The sequence below is a fragment of the Vigna unguiculata genome, chromosome 11 (assembly GCF_037176805.1).
Source record: "Vigna unguiculata cultivar grain cowpea cultivar isolate G323 ecotype 2 chromosome 11, ASM3717680v1, whole genome shotgun sequence".
Classification (NCBI taxonomy): Eukaryota; Viridiplantae; Streptophyta; class Magnoliopsida; order Fabales; family Fabaceae; genus Vigna; species Vigna unguiculata.
The window spans coordinates 38053810-38073786 of record NC_140802.1 but is presented as its reverse complement, the minus strand read 5'-3'; the positions used below and the strand labels follow the sequence as shown (position 1 = coordinate 38073786).

The window sequence follows — 19977 nt, the reverse complement described above, 5'->3', positions numbered from 1 at the left end:
ATAAATAGATGTAATTATGATTTGAGTCTCGACAGAAGTAAGAACTTCTAGTATAGTATTTATTAAATTTTTGTGTTTTATTAATTTTTAATATAATACAACTTCTTACTCGAGACCTTTGATAGATTTTACTAATAATTATATCTTATATAGTCATCCTAATTAAATATCATCACATAATACTGACAGATTTTAATAATAAAATATGGTTACATAATATTAAAGACTTTAATGATGAGATCTCCCTAAGAAAATGTAGTTTATTTAACAAATGTTATTTTGAAATCAAAGATGTATTGTATTTAACTAATATTATTTTTAAAGTAAATAAAAATTATAAAATTAAAAATATAAAATTAAAAATATAAAATTAAAAGATAAAAAAATTTATAAATTTATAAAATATAAAATTACATAATTAGAAAATTATTAAATTATTAAATATAAAATTAAAAATATAATTTTGTAACTCTAATTTCATAACTTTTTTAATTATTTAATTTTACAATTCATATTTTCATATTCTACAATTTTGTAATTTTGTAATTTTAAAATTTATAATTTTTAATCGTAACTTTATTTTATTTTTGTAATTTTACAATTTCATTATTAAATAATTATACAATATTATAATTTTATAAATATATAATGGCTTAATTATATTAACCATAAAATTAAAAAAAAATATGAAAAAAAAATTGTTAAATTATATTTTTCATTTTTATTTAATAATTTAATAAGTTTATTATTATCTAATAATATAATTTTATAGTTTATAGTTTAATATATTTTTTATCTTTTAATTTTATATTTGTTAATTTTATAATTTTAATTTGCTTTAATAGTAATTTTAGTTAAATAAGTCAATCCTTGAAGAAGATTCTTGTCATTAAAATCTCTCAACATAGTATTAAGTTGAGATATGTAAGCAGAATGACAATATAAGATTTTAAATCATGTCATACACTTAATAGTCAAATCTAACAGTATGACTTAACTGAAAAGTTTTAAACTTTTGAGAACTCTGTCAACAAAAAAATTTAATAGGAACTTAATCAAAAATTTCCAAATTTATTAAAGTCTCAAAAACATGATTAAAACTTATAAATATTATATTTATATTTATCCTCACTAAGTTTAATTAAAGTAGAACATTATCTTGTTAATGTAAATCAAAGGGTTCTGCACCATTTTTTTAACCTTTCCATAAGTTATAGTATCACTTGAAGAATTTTTTTTTTCTACACTTTTGTCATAAAAACTAAACTTCGCTCCATAATAAAATATAATAACCATAATACATTTAATTCTTTATGATATATATATATATATATATATATATATATATATATATATATATATATATATATATTAATCAATTATTTCAAAGAATTAAGATGGTTGTTTTTTATGGATTCAATATAGAGACTTAATCTTATGAAATAAATATCTTCCTATTGTTACACTTTAATATTTATTAGGAATTTAATCCATTATGATTAAATTATTAACCCATTATATTTTCATTAAAAAAATATCTGATTTTTTAACTTTGAAGAGAAGTTATATTTTTATTTTCTGAAAGAACATATAAAACAGAAAACAGTGTAGTTGACCCAAAATTAGATGAGGAAATCAAAAGCCAGGGTATCAGAGATCGAATATTGCATATATAAAATAAGTGACTTATTTTGTTATTTAGGTTAATCAATAAGACATTATGTGTTTGCTGGGAACATTTTTAGTGTGAATTTGTTAATGGCCGGCAACTAACAACCTAAGCATAAACGGGGAACAATTTAGGAATATAATGCGAATATTATCCATCAACTTCTAATCACGAATCTTACGGGACGGCCAAAACGGGATTGGACCACACACTCTTCTTTCACTGCCTCCTTTTTTTTTTAACATCAATTTTCGTATCGCAATCTAATATATTTAGAGTTGTCAAAGTATATTGGAATCCCTGAATCAATCCGATATATTATAGATTTTGGATTGGGTTAAAACTATTTTACAAATTTCAATACAAGTTGATTTTTGATTCGGTTCACCTAGAACCTAGTTCACCCAGGTTGAATTCGTTGTGAGTTGGGTTAGCTCACTAATCCACAAAAAAAGATTTACAAAGTGTTCTTTGTTAAATTGGACTTTGTATTTGGATCAGGTTATGATGTTTTTTTTTAGCTAACACATAGATGATTTGTATTTAGATTGTATTAAAGTTTATTTAAATTTTAATTATAATTATAATTTAGTTTTGACTGAAAAAAAATAAAAAAATTGTATTTTTTTAATTAAGTGAGTCCATGAACCAACTCGTTTAATCTACCAATCCATGATAGGTTGGTAAGTTGAGCCCGATTCAAATTTTTTTGACTCGCTAATAAGTAAGCAAGACTAAATTAACTTACTAAGTGATCAACCAATAATTAGTCGAATGATTAGTCGAATCAGATCGAACCAGATTGTACGTTTTGATAGTTCTAAATATATTTGCATATTTTGACGCAAATCTCAAGTTACACCTATCAACTACTCACCCAATACATCTCGTAAACCTCGTTAAATATATATTATAAAGTTCATCAATTAAAAGAAAAGAAAAATAATAATATATTTAGATGCCTAAAATATAAAATGGATACAGCGTGAGAAAAAATAAGTCGGTTCAAATACATCATGCTTCCGGATTAATTCCTATACATAAAAATTACACCTCAATCCAATCAACAATGTATTTCATATCTCTAATTCAATAACAAATCCTAGAATGTAATGGTTCTTTTACAGGTACATAAAAATTCAACTATCACTTACATAAACAACGTTCCTCATTGATAAAAAAAAAAAAAAAAGTGTTGAACTAAGTATCGTAAATTGAAAACTTACCCAGTCATAATTTCAATTGATTTGTCTTAATTTATCAGAAGAATGAATGAGTTATCGGTTTAAACTTCTAGAGTGGATAAATAAACAAATTTTATAGAGATAAAAATTTATAATAAACTAAAAATAAAATTGCTATAATTAGTTTATAGATTTTTTTCATTCTTTATCCATTAAAAATTATATCTCAAAAAGAATAATCCAAATCTTACCATATCACTTAAAAAAGTATAAGATTTAAAGTTTTTTATTACTTTTATATTTATTATAATGATAAACTTAGTTAATAATTTGATTTCTATATTACTCATTCCTTATTATATTATTCTAAAAACTATAAACTTATTGTTTATAATAAATCATCAATTCTAAAATTATAATTTAATAACCTATTTATAAAAAAATATTTTAAAAACTGAATTCTTTTTATTGTTTTTATCTTTCGAGATAAAACATATCTATATAATATATACTAAAGGCTTAATAGCATTTGGTCCATACATTTATTTGTATTCAATGTAGTCTTTATATATTTTTCAATGCTATTAAGCCTATACTAAAATATTATTTTATAATGATTCAATGTTATAATATCAAAACTAAAATACATAAAATAAATTATATGCTCTAAGTAAAACGTTGTTAATAAAATTACCTAGTGTGCATTAAATAGTAAATATATCTTTAATCAAATTATATTTTTATAAAAATTGATTATCTTAATTTGAAATATTTTTGGATATCTTAATCATATGAATTAGTATTTTTTTTTCACTTTAATTTTGAAGAACAGAAAAAAATAAGTTATGAAAAAAATAAGATTAAGGAAAAAAAAAAGTGGAAAGTACCGGATGCAAAAAGAAAGAAACATAGGCGCAAGAAGAAAGGACAAGAAGTAAAGTTCGCTGAAGTCTATCAAATGTTCACGGTAGCCCAAAGCCCAAAGCCCAAATCAATATATCATAACTAAGAAGTAAGAGAAAAGTTAAAAAGAAAACAAAATTAGAAAAACATAAATATATATTGCAATTAGAGTGGAGTATGTAGTCTCATTGGTTTATCAAAATGAACATCCGTATAAACATGCAGTATAGAAAAAATCCATTGGTATATTTTTCAGCTTAAATAAACTTTTTACTAATAATAAATATCAATTTATATAATAATTAAAAAAAAGTTCGTATTAAAAAATTACTAAGAAATTCAGTTCGAATTCTGTGCTAACTGAATTATACTAGTAGCTCTGGAATTTATCCAGATACTCAACTTAATTAGAATTCAAAATTTACGAAAAAATTAAAATAGTCATAATAAATATTAGTGTGACTTTAATTCTTCATTTCTACTCCTATATGAATTTAATTTATAGACTCAATTGATTGAGAGTAAACAAGTTTTCAATTGAAGAGCTTCATACACTATATTAGCATTTTGTGAAATTTGATGTAGAAGTAAAAGTTATTGATGTAGAACATTTGACAAGAAAAAATATTAAAATTTGGGAAAATTTAAAGAAAATACAACGAAGAATTGGAGTGGACAAAAAAGAAGAAGAAAACTGAAAAAGAAAAAAAAAATAGAAACAAAATATTGATATTGACTTAGTTTAATAGTAAAAATCTGGATTAGTAAACCCGAAATTAACAATAGAATCGTGATTAAGTGGAGTGAAGAAAAGATAAATATGAGATTCATCTTGAATTCCAGAATCAAATAGAGATAACTTTTCTTGTTCCTTACCCATTATAAGAGACTCATTATGAGCATGAAGAACAAGTATGAAACGATCACCAGGTAGTTTTTGCTGAGTCTCAATTTCCTTCTTCAGATCTTCAATTGTTGCATCATTCTTCACTTCAATGTAGAAAAGTGTTCCTGTCAAATTCTCCACCACCACTTTCATGCTTTAACAATTTTTAGAACTTATAAAACAAACACAACGAAAATGATACAACTTGGGTAAAAAATTCGTTCAAGTTTATAATGTGTGGTTGTTTTCAGTTTCTTTTATAGTTAAAAAAACAGATCTAAAATTTTTATATCGTGATTACTATGTGGTGGTTTGTAACGTAATATTAGAATGTACAATTTCTGTTTACTTATCTTTTCTTTTTGAAAAATTTTAGAAAAAACTATGAGATTTTTTTTTCAAGTTTCGTATTTATCTTACATTAAAGCATTAAGCATTATACAATTTTGAAATTTTTTTAACATTTTCTTATAAAGTGGTATATATAATATATCGTATACCTACTGTATCAAGTTCAAAGTAATTGAGTCATACTATTAAACAAAAAGAAATCTAACTATAATATATATATATATATATATATATATATATATATATATATATTTATATTTATATAATAATCTTGAAGGTTATGAAGTAGAGATATTAAAATGGGTTGGAACCCACGAGTCAATCTGGCTTACCACGGGTTCGGATTGAGTTGGGTTGAAATATTTTTACAAATTTTAATATGGGTTGATTTTTGATTCGTTCACCTAGAACCCGGCTCACCCAGATTGAATTCGTTGTGAGTCGGGTTGGTGAGCCAACCCGGAGTCACTCAAGTGTTTTTTTGTTAAGTTAGACTTTGCAGTTGGGTTATGTTAGGTTGTTTTTTTTAGCCAACACATAGATAATTTGTATTTTTGTGATTTTGGTTTGTATTTGGATTGTATTAAAGTTTATTTAGATTTTAATTAGAATTATAATTTAGTTTTGACTAAAAATAAATAAATAAAATTGTATTTTTTTAATTAAGTGAACTTGTGAGCCAACCTGTTTAATGTAAGGTCCACTTTTCGTGCTGCCCTTCTTCTTAAGGCCGCCCCTCACCTTTGGGCCTTAGGGCTGGCCCAATAAGGGAAAAAATGACCTAAAGCTATCCAAAACCCTAATTCTGGCATTTTTGCGTAAAACAGATTTCCACACACCCTTGAGCTGCTGCTGCCGTCTCTGCTAGGGTTTGGTCCTCCATTCCGTTCAAGTTAGTTCAACCCCGTTGCTCCTGCACGTAAGTTTGTTCCATGACCTTAAACCTCCTCTAAGTTATTTTCGTGTTCTATGTTGGGGTTCACCGTAGTAAACCTAATCTCCCCTCTGTGCCACTATCTCCAGCTCTTCAATCTGCTCGTGGGGCTGCTGCAATGGTGGGCTTAGGTGTCAAAGTTTTTTTGCTAGCTCATTATAGGTAAGGGAAGCTAGGACCCTCGATTACTGGTGTTTTTCAGATGTTTTGTCGATTATTTCATGACTGTATTGGTTGGTGGTCGTTGTGCCCGATTGGGATTGATTTAAGCATGTTTTGGTTTGTGATTTTGGCTGTTGTACGCGAAAACAGTGGTGGGTGCTGGTTTTCTCGCCCAAGCGAGCTAGTCTCGCCTAAGCGAGACTATCAAAGGCTCGCCCAGAACTTTTCCTCTAGAATTGTCGCCTAGGCGACTTGTGTTCTTTTTGAGCGAGGGGTGCTCTCGCCTAGGCGAGAAGGGACCCGCCTGAGCGAGACCTCGCAGAGGCCTCTGGCCCCTTGTCGCGCCCTCGCCTAGGCGAGATGGGGTTCGCTTGAGCGAGAGGGTTCCCCTCGCTTGAGCGAGCTTTGTTAGCTTGAGCGACACAGAGGGCAGTTTTTGATGTTATGATTGAGTGGTTCACCGATGTTTGACTTGTTTATCTGCCCCAATTACTTTACTAGAAGGATTGCGTGATGATAGCATGATTAATATGTTACTTATGAAATGGAAATGGCATGATATTTGATTGGGTGTGAATTGGAAAGCATGACTGGTATGAATTGTGGATTACACATGATATTTATGTTATGGGAAATTATTGATTGGTGGGAGGAACATGTTTAAAGTATGAGTAGGGCATAATTCCATGACTCTTGTAATGAGGGATCTTGGTGGCGCCTCATCGGTTAGACGTAATTCCATGGACCCTCTTAAGGGAAGTCCCTAGTGGTGCCTCGACAAAAGGACGTAATTCCACGAGGGGTCGTGGTGGTGCCTCAAGGCCAGGGCGTAATTCCACGAAGGCCACGTGGTGGTGCCTCCTGAAGGGTATAATTCCGTGAAGGCCTCGCGGTGACGCCTCATTGCTAGGACATAATTCCACTGTCACGTGGTGGTGCCTCAGTTACGTATCCGGATAGTTAAATCTTAGGGTTCTATATGGATGGGTACTTCACATGTGAGTGTCTGCTATGTATGCTTGGATGTGAAAGGGTATGTTGAGTGCCTGATATGATGATTTATTCGCTAGCTTACCCTTTCGTTTGCTTGTGTGTTATGCGTGGTCTCTTCCTTTGCAATGATCATCAACCTTGTTGATGTGAGCAGATGTGAGAACCCTTGGCAGTGGTGAGGCTAATAGGGATGTTGCAGCTTGATGGATTGGATGGTATTGGGCCCACTGTGGGACCCATTGCTGGAGTACTTTTATTAGTTATGACTTTTCTCGTCTGAACAAGACCTAGTATGATTATTTGTCTTTCCAGCATTTTTCTGTTTGGGCCGTGTGGAGCCCTTTTTCTTGTAACCTGGGTATATTTGATGTATTGCATATCTTTATACCTTAAACCTCGTACTCTTTGAATATTCATGTATGTGATGTTTTATTAAATTGAGGTTATTCAGTTTTTGGGATGTTACATTTATGGTATCAGAGCAGTCGATCCTTAGGTCTGTGGACTTAGGTGTCCGCTTAGCTTTCTCTGTATCTTTTTGAGTATTCTTCGCTAATTCCTGTCTTATCAAGCCTAACCATATGATTTCCTGTGTGTTAGTGGACTATGGCACCATCTCGTAGGACTCTGCAATCTTCCCAGGGCGATGTGTCAGACATCGCAAGGGCGATTGAGGCAATGGTAGCTGCTATGACACAGCAAAGCACGGTAATGATGCAACAACATGAAGCATCTTCATGCAGCGATAGACGACAACGCTTGAACAACAATAATTGATGATGCAGCAGATGGAGGCTGCTAGGGCGATTGTTGAGGATGCTCACAGACAGCATATGGAGGCCCTCCGCCAGCTGGAGGAGAACAAGGTAGCTGCCCCTGCTTTTGGCTCGGAGCCACGACCTACAGTCAGGGAGTGGAGCCTGGAGGACTTTCTGAAACACCACCCGGTGAAGTTTGGAGGCAAGACCAGTCCGGACGCAGCAGACCAGTGGCTGAAGAACTTGGAGAGGATATTTGATGCCAAGATGTGCCCAGAGGAGAGTAGACTGACATTCGCGGTGTATATGCTCACAGGTGAGGCTGAGCACTGGTGGGTCTGTATGAAGTCCATGATGGAGGAGAGGCAAGAAGCAGTTACTTGGGAGGTCTTTAGGAGAAAATTTCTCTCTGAGTACTTCCCCGACAGCGTTAAGTATGCTAAAGAGGTGGAGTTTCTACAGCTAACATAGGGAAACAGATCTATGACTGAGTATGCGGAAAAGTTCAAGCATCTCTGTCGTTTCTACACCATGCCACTGGATGAAGAGTGGCGATGCAGGAAGTTCGAGAACGACCTTCGTAGAGACCTTCGTCTGATGGTGGTCCCGCTATCCATCAAAGACTTTGCCGCCTTGGTGGAGAAGGCAAGGGTCATAGAGAAGATGAAGGTAGAGGTGGAAACTCAGTGTCCATCCCCGCAGAGAGTGGTAGGACCATCTGGGTCCAGACATAGGCATGAACAGAGGAGTAAGCCCTATACTAGGCCCCATTTCCAGTCTCAGGGGTCTAGGGAGTCTTCCCCCCAGCAGAGCAGGATTCAGTGCTACCAGTGTGGGGGACCACACAAGAGGAATGTTTGTCCATAGCTTGCAGGCTTTAAGAAGTGCAACAACTGTGGTAAGGAAGGCCACTTTGGGAGGGATTGCCCCACCCTTGCTAGAGCAGTGACACGACCTCTAGTACAGGCTCCTATAAAGAACCAACAGAGGCACAAAGGCAACAGGCCTCAGGCGACCGACAAAGTGTACGTCATGACCGAAGCGGAGGCTGCAGGCTCAGGTAACCTTGTTATAGGCCATTGTTTGATAGCTGGGAAAGCTTGTTGTGTGCTATATGACTTTGGAGCGACACACTCATTTGTGTCAGATGCATGTGTGAAAAAATTGGGTCTGCCGGTGTTTGAACTACAGTGTGAACTTGTAGTGTCTACTCCGGCATCGGGTTTGGTCAGGACGTCGTCCTTGTGCGTTAGGTGTCTGGTGGAGGTAGAAGGACGGAGGTACAAAGTGAATCTGATTTTCCTACCTCTGCAAGAGTTAGAAGTGATCTTGGGGATGGATTGGCTCTTTGCCAATCGCATCCTTATCGACTGTCGAGAGAAGAGATTGTTATTCCCCGACTCAGAGGAGCCTAAGTTATTATCGTCCCAAGGGGTTTTGAAGGAACTGCGAGGTGGTGTGCAGTGCTTTGTGATCTTCACGCATCTAGAGGTGGAAGGAGGAAGGATAGAGTCCGCTATACCTGTGGTGCAGGAATTCGATGATGTATTCCCCGAGAAGGTGCCAGGGCTACCTCCCCACAAAGAGGTGGAGTTCTTTATCGATCTAATGCCAGGGACGGGTCCGGTGTCGATGGCTCCATACCGCATGGCTCCGGTAGAGTTGGTCAAACTTAAGAAACAGATTGAGGAGTTGATGGCGAAGCAGTTTATCTGACCCAACACTTCGCCTTGGGGAGCACCAGTTCTGTTGGTGAAAAAGAAGGATGGGAACTCGCACCTGTGTGTGGACTACAGGCAACTAAACAAGATGACAATCAAGAATAAGTATCCCCTCCCGAGAATCGACGACTTGATGGATCAATTGCATGGATCGTCGGTGTTCTCAAAGATAGATCTACGGTCAGGATACCACCAGATATTGGTGAAGGCTGACGATGTGCAGAAGACGGCCTTCAGGTCCCGGTATGGGCACTACGAGTACGTGGTTATGCCTTTCGGTGTGACTAATGCCCCGGCAGTGTTCATGGACTACATGAACATGATTTTCCGACCCTTCCTAGATAAGTTTGTCGTAAGTCTTCATAGACGACATCCTTATCTATTCCAGGACTCCAGTAGAGCATGCAGAACACCTGAGGTTGATGCTTGGTGTTTTGAGAGAGAAGCAGCTGTGTGTCAAGTTGTCCAAGTGCGAGTTCTGGATGGATGAGGTTCAGTTTTTGGGGCATGTGATATCCGCCCAGGGGATTGCAGTGGATCCAGCGAAGGTCGAGGTAGTGGTCAAGTGGGAAAGTCCTAAGTCGGCCATAGAGATCAGGAGTTTTGTGGGGTTAGCAGGCTACTATAGGAGATTCATTGAGGGATTCTCTAAGATAGTGACGCCCATGACCTTGCTTACTCGGAAGGACCAACCTTTTACTTGGACGGACAAGTGTGAGGAGAGCTTTAAGGAGCTAAAGAGAAGGTTGACGAGTGCTCCTATATTGGTAATTTCGGATGTGGGGAAATCGTTTGAAGTCTACTGTGACGCATCTCATCTTGGGCTCGGCTGCGTACTAATGCAAGAGAATAAGGTTATGGCGTATGCTTCGAGACAACTTAAGGTGCATGAGCACAACTATCCCACTCATGACTTGGATTTGGCGACTATAGTATTTGCCTTGAAGATCTAGAGGCACTATCTCTATGGTGCTCAGTTCCGTGTGTTCAGCGGTCATAAGAGCCTTAAGTATCTGTTTGACCAGAAAGAGCTCAACATGAGGCAAAGGATGTGGATGGAGTTCCTTAAAGACTATGATTTCGAACTATTGTATCACCCGGGGAAGGCAAACGTGGTAGTCGATGCCTTGAGTAGGAAGATTGTACATACGGCACATCTCATGATAAGGGAGGTGGAACTGCTAGAAAAGTTCAGGGATGAGACTACAGGTGGAGTTGGGGCCCGAGTCCATTAGGTGTAGTGCCCTTACTATATCTAGTAACTTTTTGGACTCAGTCAGAGAGGGCAATTGTTGGATGCCAGTCTAAACCGAGTCAGAGAATAACTTGGGTCGGATGAGGCTAGAGACTTTGCCTTGGGTAATGATGGTATACTGAGATTTCATGGTAGAATCTGTGTACCTAATGATGCAGATGTGAAGAAGTTGATCCTGGAGGAAGGACACAAAAGTCGTCTTCGCTTGCATCCTGGCATGACTAAGATGTATCAGGACCTCAAGGAGACTTTCTGGTGGCAAGGGATGAAGAAAGATGTGGCCCTATTTGTATCAGCCTGCCTGACCTGTCAGAAGGCGAAGGTGGAGCACCAGAGACCCGGTGGGATTCTACAGCCTTTAGAGATACCAGTGTGGAAATGAGACAACATCTCGATGGACTTTATGACCCATTTGCCACGGACTTTTAGAGGACATGACACCATCTGGGTGATAGTGGATCGGTTGACCAAGAGTGCCCACTTCTTGGCGATGAACTTGAGGATGTCCATGGCCAAGTTAGCCCAGTTGTACATTAAGGAGATCGTAAGGTTGCATGGAGTACCTTTGAGCATAGTTTCTGATAGAGACCCATGATTTACTTCCCGATTCTGGCAAACCTTACAGGAGGCTTTAGGGACTAAGTTGAATATGAGCTCGGCCTACCATCCCCAAACTGATGGCCAATCAGAGAGGACCATTCAGTCACTTGAGGACTTGTTACGGACGTGTATATTGGATCACCTGGGGACTTGGGATGAGGTGTTGCCCTTGATCGAGTTTACCTACAACAACAGCTTTCATGCGAGCATTGACATAGCGCCATACGAGGCTCTTTATGGCAGAAGGTGTAGGACTCCTCTCTGTTGGTACCAGGACGGAGAAGTGGTACTGGTTGGATCAGAATTGTTAGAGTAGACCATTGAGAAAGTGAGGATGGTGAGAAACAGAGTGCAAGCCTCTCAGAGTAGGCAGAAGGCCTATGCAGACCGTAGGAGGAGACCCTTGGAGTTCGCAGCTGGCGATCATGTGTTCTTGAGGGTGACTCGAACCACTGGTGTGGGAAGGGCTCTCCGCTTGAGGAAACTTTCTCCCAAATTCCTTGGCCCATATCAAAGCACGAGGAGGATTGGACCGGTGGCGTATGAGATAGCTTTGCCCCCTCAGTTGGCAAACCTTCATCCGGTGTTTCATGTGTCACAGCTGAGGAAATATGTGTTCGATCTGGCCCATGTATTGAAAGCTGAGGATATACAGATCAGAGAGGATCTTACGGTGGAAGTACCACTCATCGCTTTAGAGGATAGAAAGGTTGAGGAAAGCCGAGGAAAGGCCGTCAGTCTTGTTAAAGTCATTTGGGATCGAAGGATGGGTGACTCGACTTGGGAGTTAAAGGAGGACATGAGAAAATCGCATCCACATTTGTTTACCAGGTAAGTTTCATTTTCGAGGTCGAAAATTTTCTTGTTTGGGAGAATATAAGACCCATTTTTCGTGCTGCCCTTCTTCTTAAGGCTGTCCCTCACCTTTGGGCCTAAGGGTTGGCCTAATAAGAGAAAAACTGACCTAAAGCTATCCAAAACCCTAATTCTGGCATTTTTGCGTAAAACAAATTTCCACACACCCTTGAGCTGCTACTGTAGTCTCTGCTAGGGTTTGGTCCTCCATTCCGTTCAAGTTAGTTCAACCTCGTTGCTCCTGCACGTAAGTTTGTTCCATGACCTTAAACCTCCTCTAAGTTATTTTCGTGTTCTATGTTAGGGTTCACCGTAGTAAACCTAATCTCCCCTCTGTGCCACTATCTTCAGCTCTTCAATCTGCTCGTGGGGCTACTGCAGTGGTGGGCTTAGGTGTCAAAGTTATTTTGCTAGCTCATTATAGGTAAGGGAAGCTAGGACCCTCGATTACTGGTGTTTTTCAGATGTTTTGTCGATTATTTCATGACTGTATTGGTTGGTGGTCGTTGTGCCCGATTGGGATTGATTTAAGCATGTTTTGGTTTGTGATTTTGGCTGTTGTATGCGAAAACAGTGGTGGGTGCTGGTTTTCCCGCCCAAGCGAGCTAGTCTCGCCTAAGCGAGACTATCAGAGGCTCGTCCAGGACTTTTCCTCTCAAATTGTCGCCTAGGCGACTTGTGTTCTTTTTGAGCGAGGGGTGCTCTCGCCTAGGCGAGAAGGGACCCGCCTGAGCGAGACCTCGTAGAGCCCTCTGGCCCCTTGTCGCGCCCTCGCCTAGGCGAGATGGGGTTCGCCTGAGCGAGAGGGTTCCCCTCGCCTGAGCGAGCTCTGTTAGCTTAAGCGAGGCAGAGGGCAGTTTTTGATGTTATGATTAAGTGGTTCACCGATGTGTGACTTGTTTATCTGCCCCAATTACTTTACTAGAAGGATTGCGTGATGATAACATGATTAATATGTTACTTATGAAATGGAAATGGCATGATATTTGATTGGGTGTGAATTGGAAAGCATGACTGGTATGAATTGTGGATTACACATGATATTTATGTTATGGGAAATTATTGATTGGTGGGAGGAATATGTTTAAAGTATGAGTAGGGAATAATTCCATGACTCTTGTAATGAGGGATCTTGGTGGCGCCTCATCGATTGGACATAATTCCATGGACCCTCTTAAGGGAAGTCCCTGGTGGTGCCTCGACAAAAGGACATAATTCCACGGGGGGTCGTGGTGGTGCCTCAAGGCCAGAGCGTAATTCCACGAAGGCCACGTGGTGGTGCCTCCTGAAGGGTATAATTCCGTGAAGGCCTCGCGGTGACGCATCATTGGTAAGACATAATTCCATTGCCACATGGTGGTACCTCAGTTACGTATCCGGATAGTTAAATCTTAGGGTTCTATATGGATGGATACTTCACATGTGAGTGTCTGCTATGTGTGCTTGGATGTGAAATGGTATGTTGAGTGTCTGATATGATGATTTATTCGCTAGCTTACCCTTTCGTTTGCTTGTGTGTTATGTGTGGTCTCTTCCTTTGCAATGATCATCAACCTTGTTGATGTGAGCAGATGTGAGAACCCTTGGCAGTGGTGAGTGGTGAGGATATTAGGGATGCTGCAGCTTGATGGATTGGATGGTATTGGGCCCACTGTGGGACCCATTGCTGGAGTACTTTTATTAGTTATGACTTTTCTCGTCTGAACAAGACCTAGTATGATTATTTGTCTTTCCAACATCTTTCTGTTTGGGCCGTGTGGAGCCTTTTTTCTTGTAACCTGGGTATATTTGATGTATTGCATACCTTTATACCCTAAACCTCGTACTCTTTGAATATTCATGTATGTGATGTTTTATTAAATTGAGGTTATTCAGTTTTTGGATGTTACATTTAATCCACCAACTCGTGGTGGACCGGATCGAACTCGAAAGTAATATTTTTTCAATAAAAATTATAAAAAATTAAGATATTAACAATTTATATTTTCCATTAAAAATGTATTATTTATGCGATTAGGTGAACTACAGAGTTCTAAGATAGTTGAATGTGTCATCTCCAGGACCATTTGATTGCTTTAATACAATTTAATAAATATAGCATCGAATTAACAACTCATGTTGTAAGAATTAAATTGATTCTTCTAATACTTAATATTGTGCATCTTAATTAACAAATTTTTATATTAGTTTATTTCATTATTGAAAGAGTTTGTTATTTTACTTTAGAATGAAATATTCATTGAGCTTAGAACGAAGAAATCTAAGATAATTTAGGCCCCTTTATTTTCTATGACGTATACTATTATAAAATCAACCTAATTATAAATCAAATAGAAACTTAGAAAAAGGTTGAAATTAAAGAAAGATAGAATGTATCAAACAAAAAGAATTCAAATGACTTCACAAAGTTTGCAACAAAAAAATATATATATTAACTTGATAATTTAGTCCATTTTTTTCATCAAACGTGCTTGGAATTTTGCAAATTCCTATTAAAATAGAACTTAGATCCATGGTTAACTCAAACAACAAAGCTTTTGAATTCAATTACTTAAAAAAACAAAATGAAAAAATGAAAAATAATTATCTTATAAAAAGGTAATACATATACTACATATTCACATTCACTAATGTGTTTTTCAAATTCACTGAAAAATTCAATACCAATAAAATATAGGTCAAATCCATATAAAAAGACATCATCTCCTTTGCAAAATCTTAAAATACTCCATTTTCATATGTCAAATTCCTAATAAAACAACCAATTGATTAAGATTTTAAATATATGTAAACAAATCATAATAGTTTGGATAATTGGTATCAATTTTTTTTATGCAAAAAAAGTTTAAAAGGACAAAGAAATCTTGACAAAGAGAATAAGAAATTGGAAATTCTTTCTGCACCTCCAAGATTTATTCTCCACCTCTAATAATTTTTTAAAACTCAAAAATATTTTTTTAACCATTTGAGAAATACTACGCACATCACACCCCAAAATTACTTTCTGATATTGACTTTCCTTAAAAATATTTCATGTGAAATACTTCCAGATATCGATATCCAATGATAAATTTAGATTTTCAAATGTCAAAATATATATATATATATATATATATATATATATATTCATTTTTATTTTTTTTAAATTTCAAATTTATTTTTTAATTATATTTATTTTTTCTTTTATTAATTTTTTAATAAAATATATTAAAGTAAGTTTATTTTTTTAATTATACATAAAATTAAAAAATAATTTAAATTAATTTTTTATTTTATTTTTAAATATGTATTAAGAAATTTGAAAACATAAAAAATAAATAAGAAAAAATAAATTTAAAATTTAGAAAACATAAATTATAAATAAAATTAAACAAATTAATATATTTTTAATTTGAAGTTTAAGTATTTTTAATTTAATTTATATCTTAAGTATTTTTAATATATGTTTAAAAAATAAAATTAAACATTACTATAAATATAAAATTTTGTTTTTATATAATATATTAAAAAATAAATTAAACTAAAAATAATAAAATTTAAAAACTGTTAAACTTTAAATTAAAAAATATGAACGAGAATATATATATATATATATATATATATATATATATATATATATATTTTGGAAACAACGACAGACTTTAGAAGGTTCGAAGTACATGACCCTAGTTTTTATTTATTTTTAAATATTTAAAAAAATTGAATTGATTTCTATTTTGTTTTAAATATAATATTTAATATCTATATATATATATATATATATATATATATTTATTTATTGGAAACAACGACAGACTTTAGAAGGTCCGAAGATGCATGACCCAAGTTTTTATTTATTTTTAAATATTTAAAAAAGATTGAATTGATTTCTATTTTTTTTAAATATAATATTTAATATTAATAAATAAAATAAAAATTAAATATAATAAAAAATAATAAAGTTTATTAAGATATTTTGTTTATTTTTTCCCATTTTAAATTTCTCACGTATTATATTCATTTATTACTCTTACATCTCTTTTTTTATTTTTTGTTTTAATAAAAGAAATAGAAGATTGAATATAAATTCATTCTTTGCTCTTAGTTCTCATTCATTATCTTTTAAGATAAAAAAGGCAACTCTCTCTTATTGATAGGAAAATATTAATTTTATATTTAGTTTTTTTTTTATGAATATAAAAAGAAAAGTTGTGTACTATATGTTTTGTCATAACCATTTCTTAAATGTGACTTGATTATCATATTTCTTTTAGTAATTATGTCTCTTGATTTTTGATTAGATTTTGATAAATTATTTTTTAGTCTTAATTTTTTTTAAATAGGTATATTGATGAAAAATAGAATAATATATTCATTTTCTGTGAAGTGATAAAAGGAAATATATCTTTGAAGATAAAAATAATACAAGTTTACTTTTTTACTTATTTTTAAGCATGATACTAGGAATTTAATTGTTGAATTAGAGAACCATTACTTAAAATTCAAAGAATTAAAATGGAAAATTTCATATTAATTCATATTAATTTTTCAGAACTTATTAAAAAAAACGTGCTCAAAAATGGAAATATACAAGGAAAGAGATGAAATTAGAAAAATTAATTTAAAATGAGTTTCATATCAAATACAATTTCAAAATTATAATTTTTATAAGGAAAAATATACAAGAATTTTAATACTAAATTATATATACTTTTGTTATATTAATAATAATAATTAAACATATAAAATTTGAGATACTATTTTGGCTCCTTCAAACTTTTTGACCAAGATCAGCCATTGTTTGGAAGTCAATTTCCGATAATATATTTTGACATCAAAAAGTATTCTTCATCAAAAGTTTACATCCAGAATTAATTTTGAGGTTATGATTTGTGTAACTTTGCTTAAATAGTCAAAGAATCTTTTTGAGATTTGAAAAACAATTGGAGGTGCAGAGGAAATTTTTGAGATGCAGAAAAAAAAACCCCTTAGAAATAAAGAAAAATTTAAAATTGGGCCAGGCCCAAATTCTAACAAGCAAAATAACACTAGTTTTTCTTTAATTAAAAAAAGTTATTTTTAATTAAATAGAAAAAAAAATTAGTTTTTTCTTTATAAATAATTACAATTTTTTTCCTTTATTAAATAAACGATCTAAATGAATAAAAGAAAATGCAGAAATTATAGTAAAAATATTTTGAATTAATATCAGTATCGAAAGAGAAAACAGAAAAACAACTAAATAATATTAATTTAAATAATATATTTTATAGATGTAAATTAATAATAAAAAATATAAAATTGGGCCTTCACATGAATTTAAATAATATATTTAAAATATTAATTTATGTTGTATTTTTTGTGTCTAAAAAGATTGCAAAAAAGAGTTCAATCTAACATTTTCCAAAGAGAAAAAAATGTTACTACTTCCTTAACCATGAGTTTGGACAAGCCATTCTACCAAGAAAATTAAAATATATGACATTTGAATTATTTTTAACAGAATTTTTTAATTTTCCAAATACATTAATTGTTTAGATGAATACCTCTCTCATATTCGAATTTCCTTATTGAGACAAAATAATTGACTTTCTCACCTAATTTTCTTAAAACTCAAAAATTTAAAATTAAACTTTGCAAAAATAAATATTAGTGAACTCTTAAACATTTAATAATTGAGAGAAGAAAACATTAATACAGATATATTAAATAATTCCCTTACTAGTATTATATAATAGTTAATAATTAAAAATGCAAATATTTTTTTGTGTGTTTTCTTTTTCTGCAGAGGAAAGTTGTTTCACCAGAGATTGTGTGCATTGAATAAAGAAAGCATAATAAATAATAAAGATATGATCACTGTGTTGTCACTACTTGTGCTTATAGCTTTCTGCTCTATATTTTCTGTCACATTTAAAACGAGCATAATGAATAATAAAGATATCACCATCACCATCACTGTGATTGTCACTACTACTTCTGCTTCTGCTCTATTTTTCTCTGTCACATATATGAGCATCTCAAAAGAATCCCAGAATAATAATAATAAGAACACATCAATAACATAAATTAATTGGAATGCATTATTATTATTTATTATTTATATGAATGTGTTCACTCTATCAATCAACAATTTTCATGTGCTGCAAAGTGGAAGCACACCTAAAAATTACTATACATTCCTGAATTCCAAGAGTTTTTCACTTGATTGCAGCAGCTATATATATAATATATATATATAAAGCATCAGAATCAATCCATGTCGGTAACATAAACCAATCACAAACGATCTCAATGCAAAGTTCCTTTGGAAACTAAGAATCATAGCTTGAGTTTGGAGATGCAGGTGGAAGCGGTTTGAAAAGCAGAAATGTTCAAAGAGATGGTGCAAGAGAGATAAACCTTCGCCTTCAACCTTATAATCTTCGCCATCCTCACTTTCCCAGAAAGTTTTGCCTCTGATGTCATATTGAAGGCCCCACCTTCCACAGCTACCATAAAGTTTGGATCTTTTAGCAATTTTTCTGTCTGAATATTCGCAGTGGTGCTCACATTCGTGGTGCTTCTTGCAGGGAATAACCGTGATTCTAAGGGTATTTCTGCAATAATGGTGTCGCCGTATTTGAGATACCCACTGCCATTTCTGTTCTTGAAACTTGCATAGTTTGGGTTCTGAATTGTGATCACCAAGTTCAAAGGGGCACCGCTAGAATTTGGTGAGAGCACTTGAAAGTTTTCGAGGTCAACAGGGTTGACGAACACCGAAGGGTCCTTGGGCTTGAAGATGGTGAAGATCAAGATCAAGATCGCAGCAACGAGGATCACAAGTGAGGACACGCACAAACAGATTCTGAGACCTCTTTGTCTTTTTGAAAGGTGGATTTTGAGGTCCCTTGTAGTGGTGGCCATGGCTTCTGGGTAATAGGGTTTGAGAACTTGCTTTTGAGGTAAAAACAGTGTTTGTGAACGGAGAAGAAACTGTGATTTCATCGTGACTTTATAGAGCTGAAAATTTTGGGATTAAGTTGGCAAAAATCAAAATCAAGAATTGGATTTTGCCTAAAACTTAGGCGGTTGAATCCTGCGTAGAGAACAAAACCGCGTGTGAACAAATTAATGTCTCCAACGACTCAAAGCTACGCATGCATTGCGTTTTGCGATTAAGGTAATGGCACCATTTCTATAAATGTACGAGGATATATACGAGAAATTAATTAGCTAAATAACAATTTCTTCTGATTCTTATCAATTTAGTATTAATTAAAGGTAAACTAATATATGCTAAATAAATGGTGCATTTCAATTGATCTTATTTGTTAATGTGTTCATATTTTTTTAAACTTAAACCTTTATGAAAGGGCAATAGCATCCATCTTTTAGGTTATCGAAATGAGTGCTTCTTTAAAAATTATGCATTTGGCTCACTTACATTCACCAAAAATTACATTCTTTAATTTTAAGTGAAAATTAAAATTATTAATTTTTAAAAATTTAGACTAATTTAGTCTCCAAACTTTAGAAATATTTATATTTAGTTCTTTTAATCAAATTTTATTAAATTTATTTGACGTTTCAAACACAATTTCATAATAATATTTGAATTTTTTACATTATTTGACACATTTCCACTTCACTTTTAGATAAGAAATGCGTTTCAAACGTCTAATAAACTTCACAAGATTGGACTAAAATGACTAGATGACTAATAAACTTCACAAAATTGGATT

The 19977-nt window shown here is 33.6% G+C and overlaps 2 protein-coding genes across 2 annotated transcripts; one reads left to right on the top strand and one right to left on the bottom strand.

Moving 5' to 3' along the window:
* Positions 1–8323: 8323 nt before the first annotated feature.
* LOC146881887 (uncharacterized) lies at positions 8324–9556 on the top strand. Its single transcript, XM_085669386.1, has 2 exons — positions 8324–8695; positions 8744–9556. The coding sequence occupies exons 1-2, from the start codon at positions 8324–8326 to the stop codon at positions 9554–9556; spliced, it is 1185 nt and encodes a 394-aa protein (XP_085525512.1).
* An 8754-nt stretch (positions 9557–18310) lies between these two features.
* On the bottom strand, positions 18311–19399 carry LOC114169186 (uncharacterized). Its single transcript, XM_028054225.2, has one exon. The coding sequence runs from the start codon at positions 19238–19240 to the stop codon at positions 18572–18574; it is 669 nt and encodes a 222-aa protein (XP_027910026.1). The 5' UTR covers positions 19241–19399; the 3' UTR covers positions 18311–18571.
* Positions 19400–19977: the final 578 nt, after the last annotated feature.

What these genes read in the sequence shown, in the direction of transcription:
- LOC146881887 (XM_085669386.1), top strand. Translation starts at nt 8,324, where the DNA reads ATGACTGAGTATGCGGAAAAGTTCAAGCATCTCTGTCGTTTCTACACC. An exon ending in GGGGACCACACAAGAGGAAT is followed by an intron (nt 8,696 to 8,743) that starts GTTTGTCCATAG and finishes AACTGTGGTAAG; the next exon opens with GAAGGCCACTTTGGGAGGGA.
- LOC114169186 (XM_028054225.2), bottom strand. Translation starts at nt 19,240, where the DNA reads ATGAAATCACAGTTTCTTCTCCGTTCACAAACACTGTTTTTACCTCAA.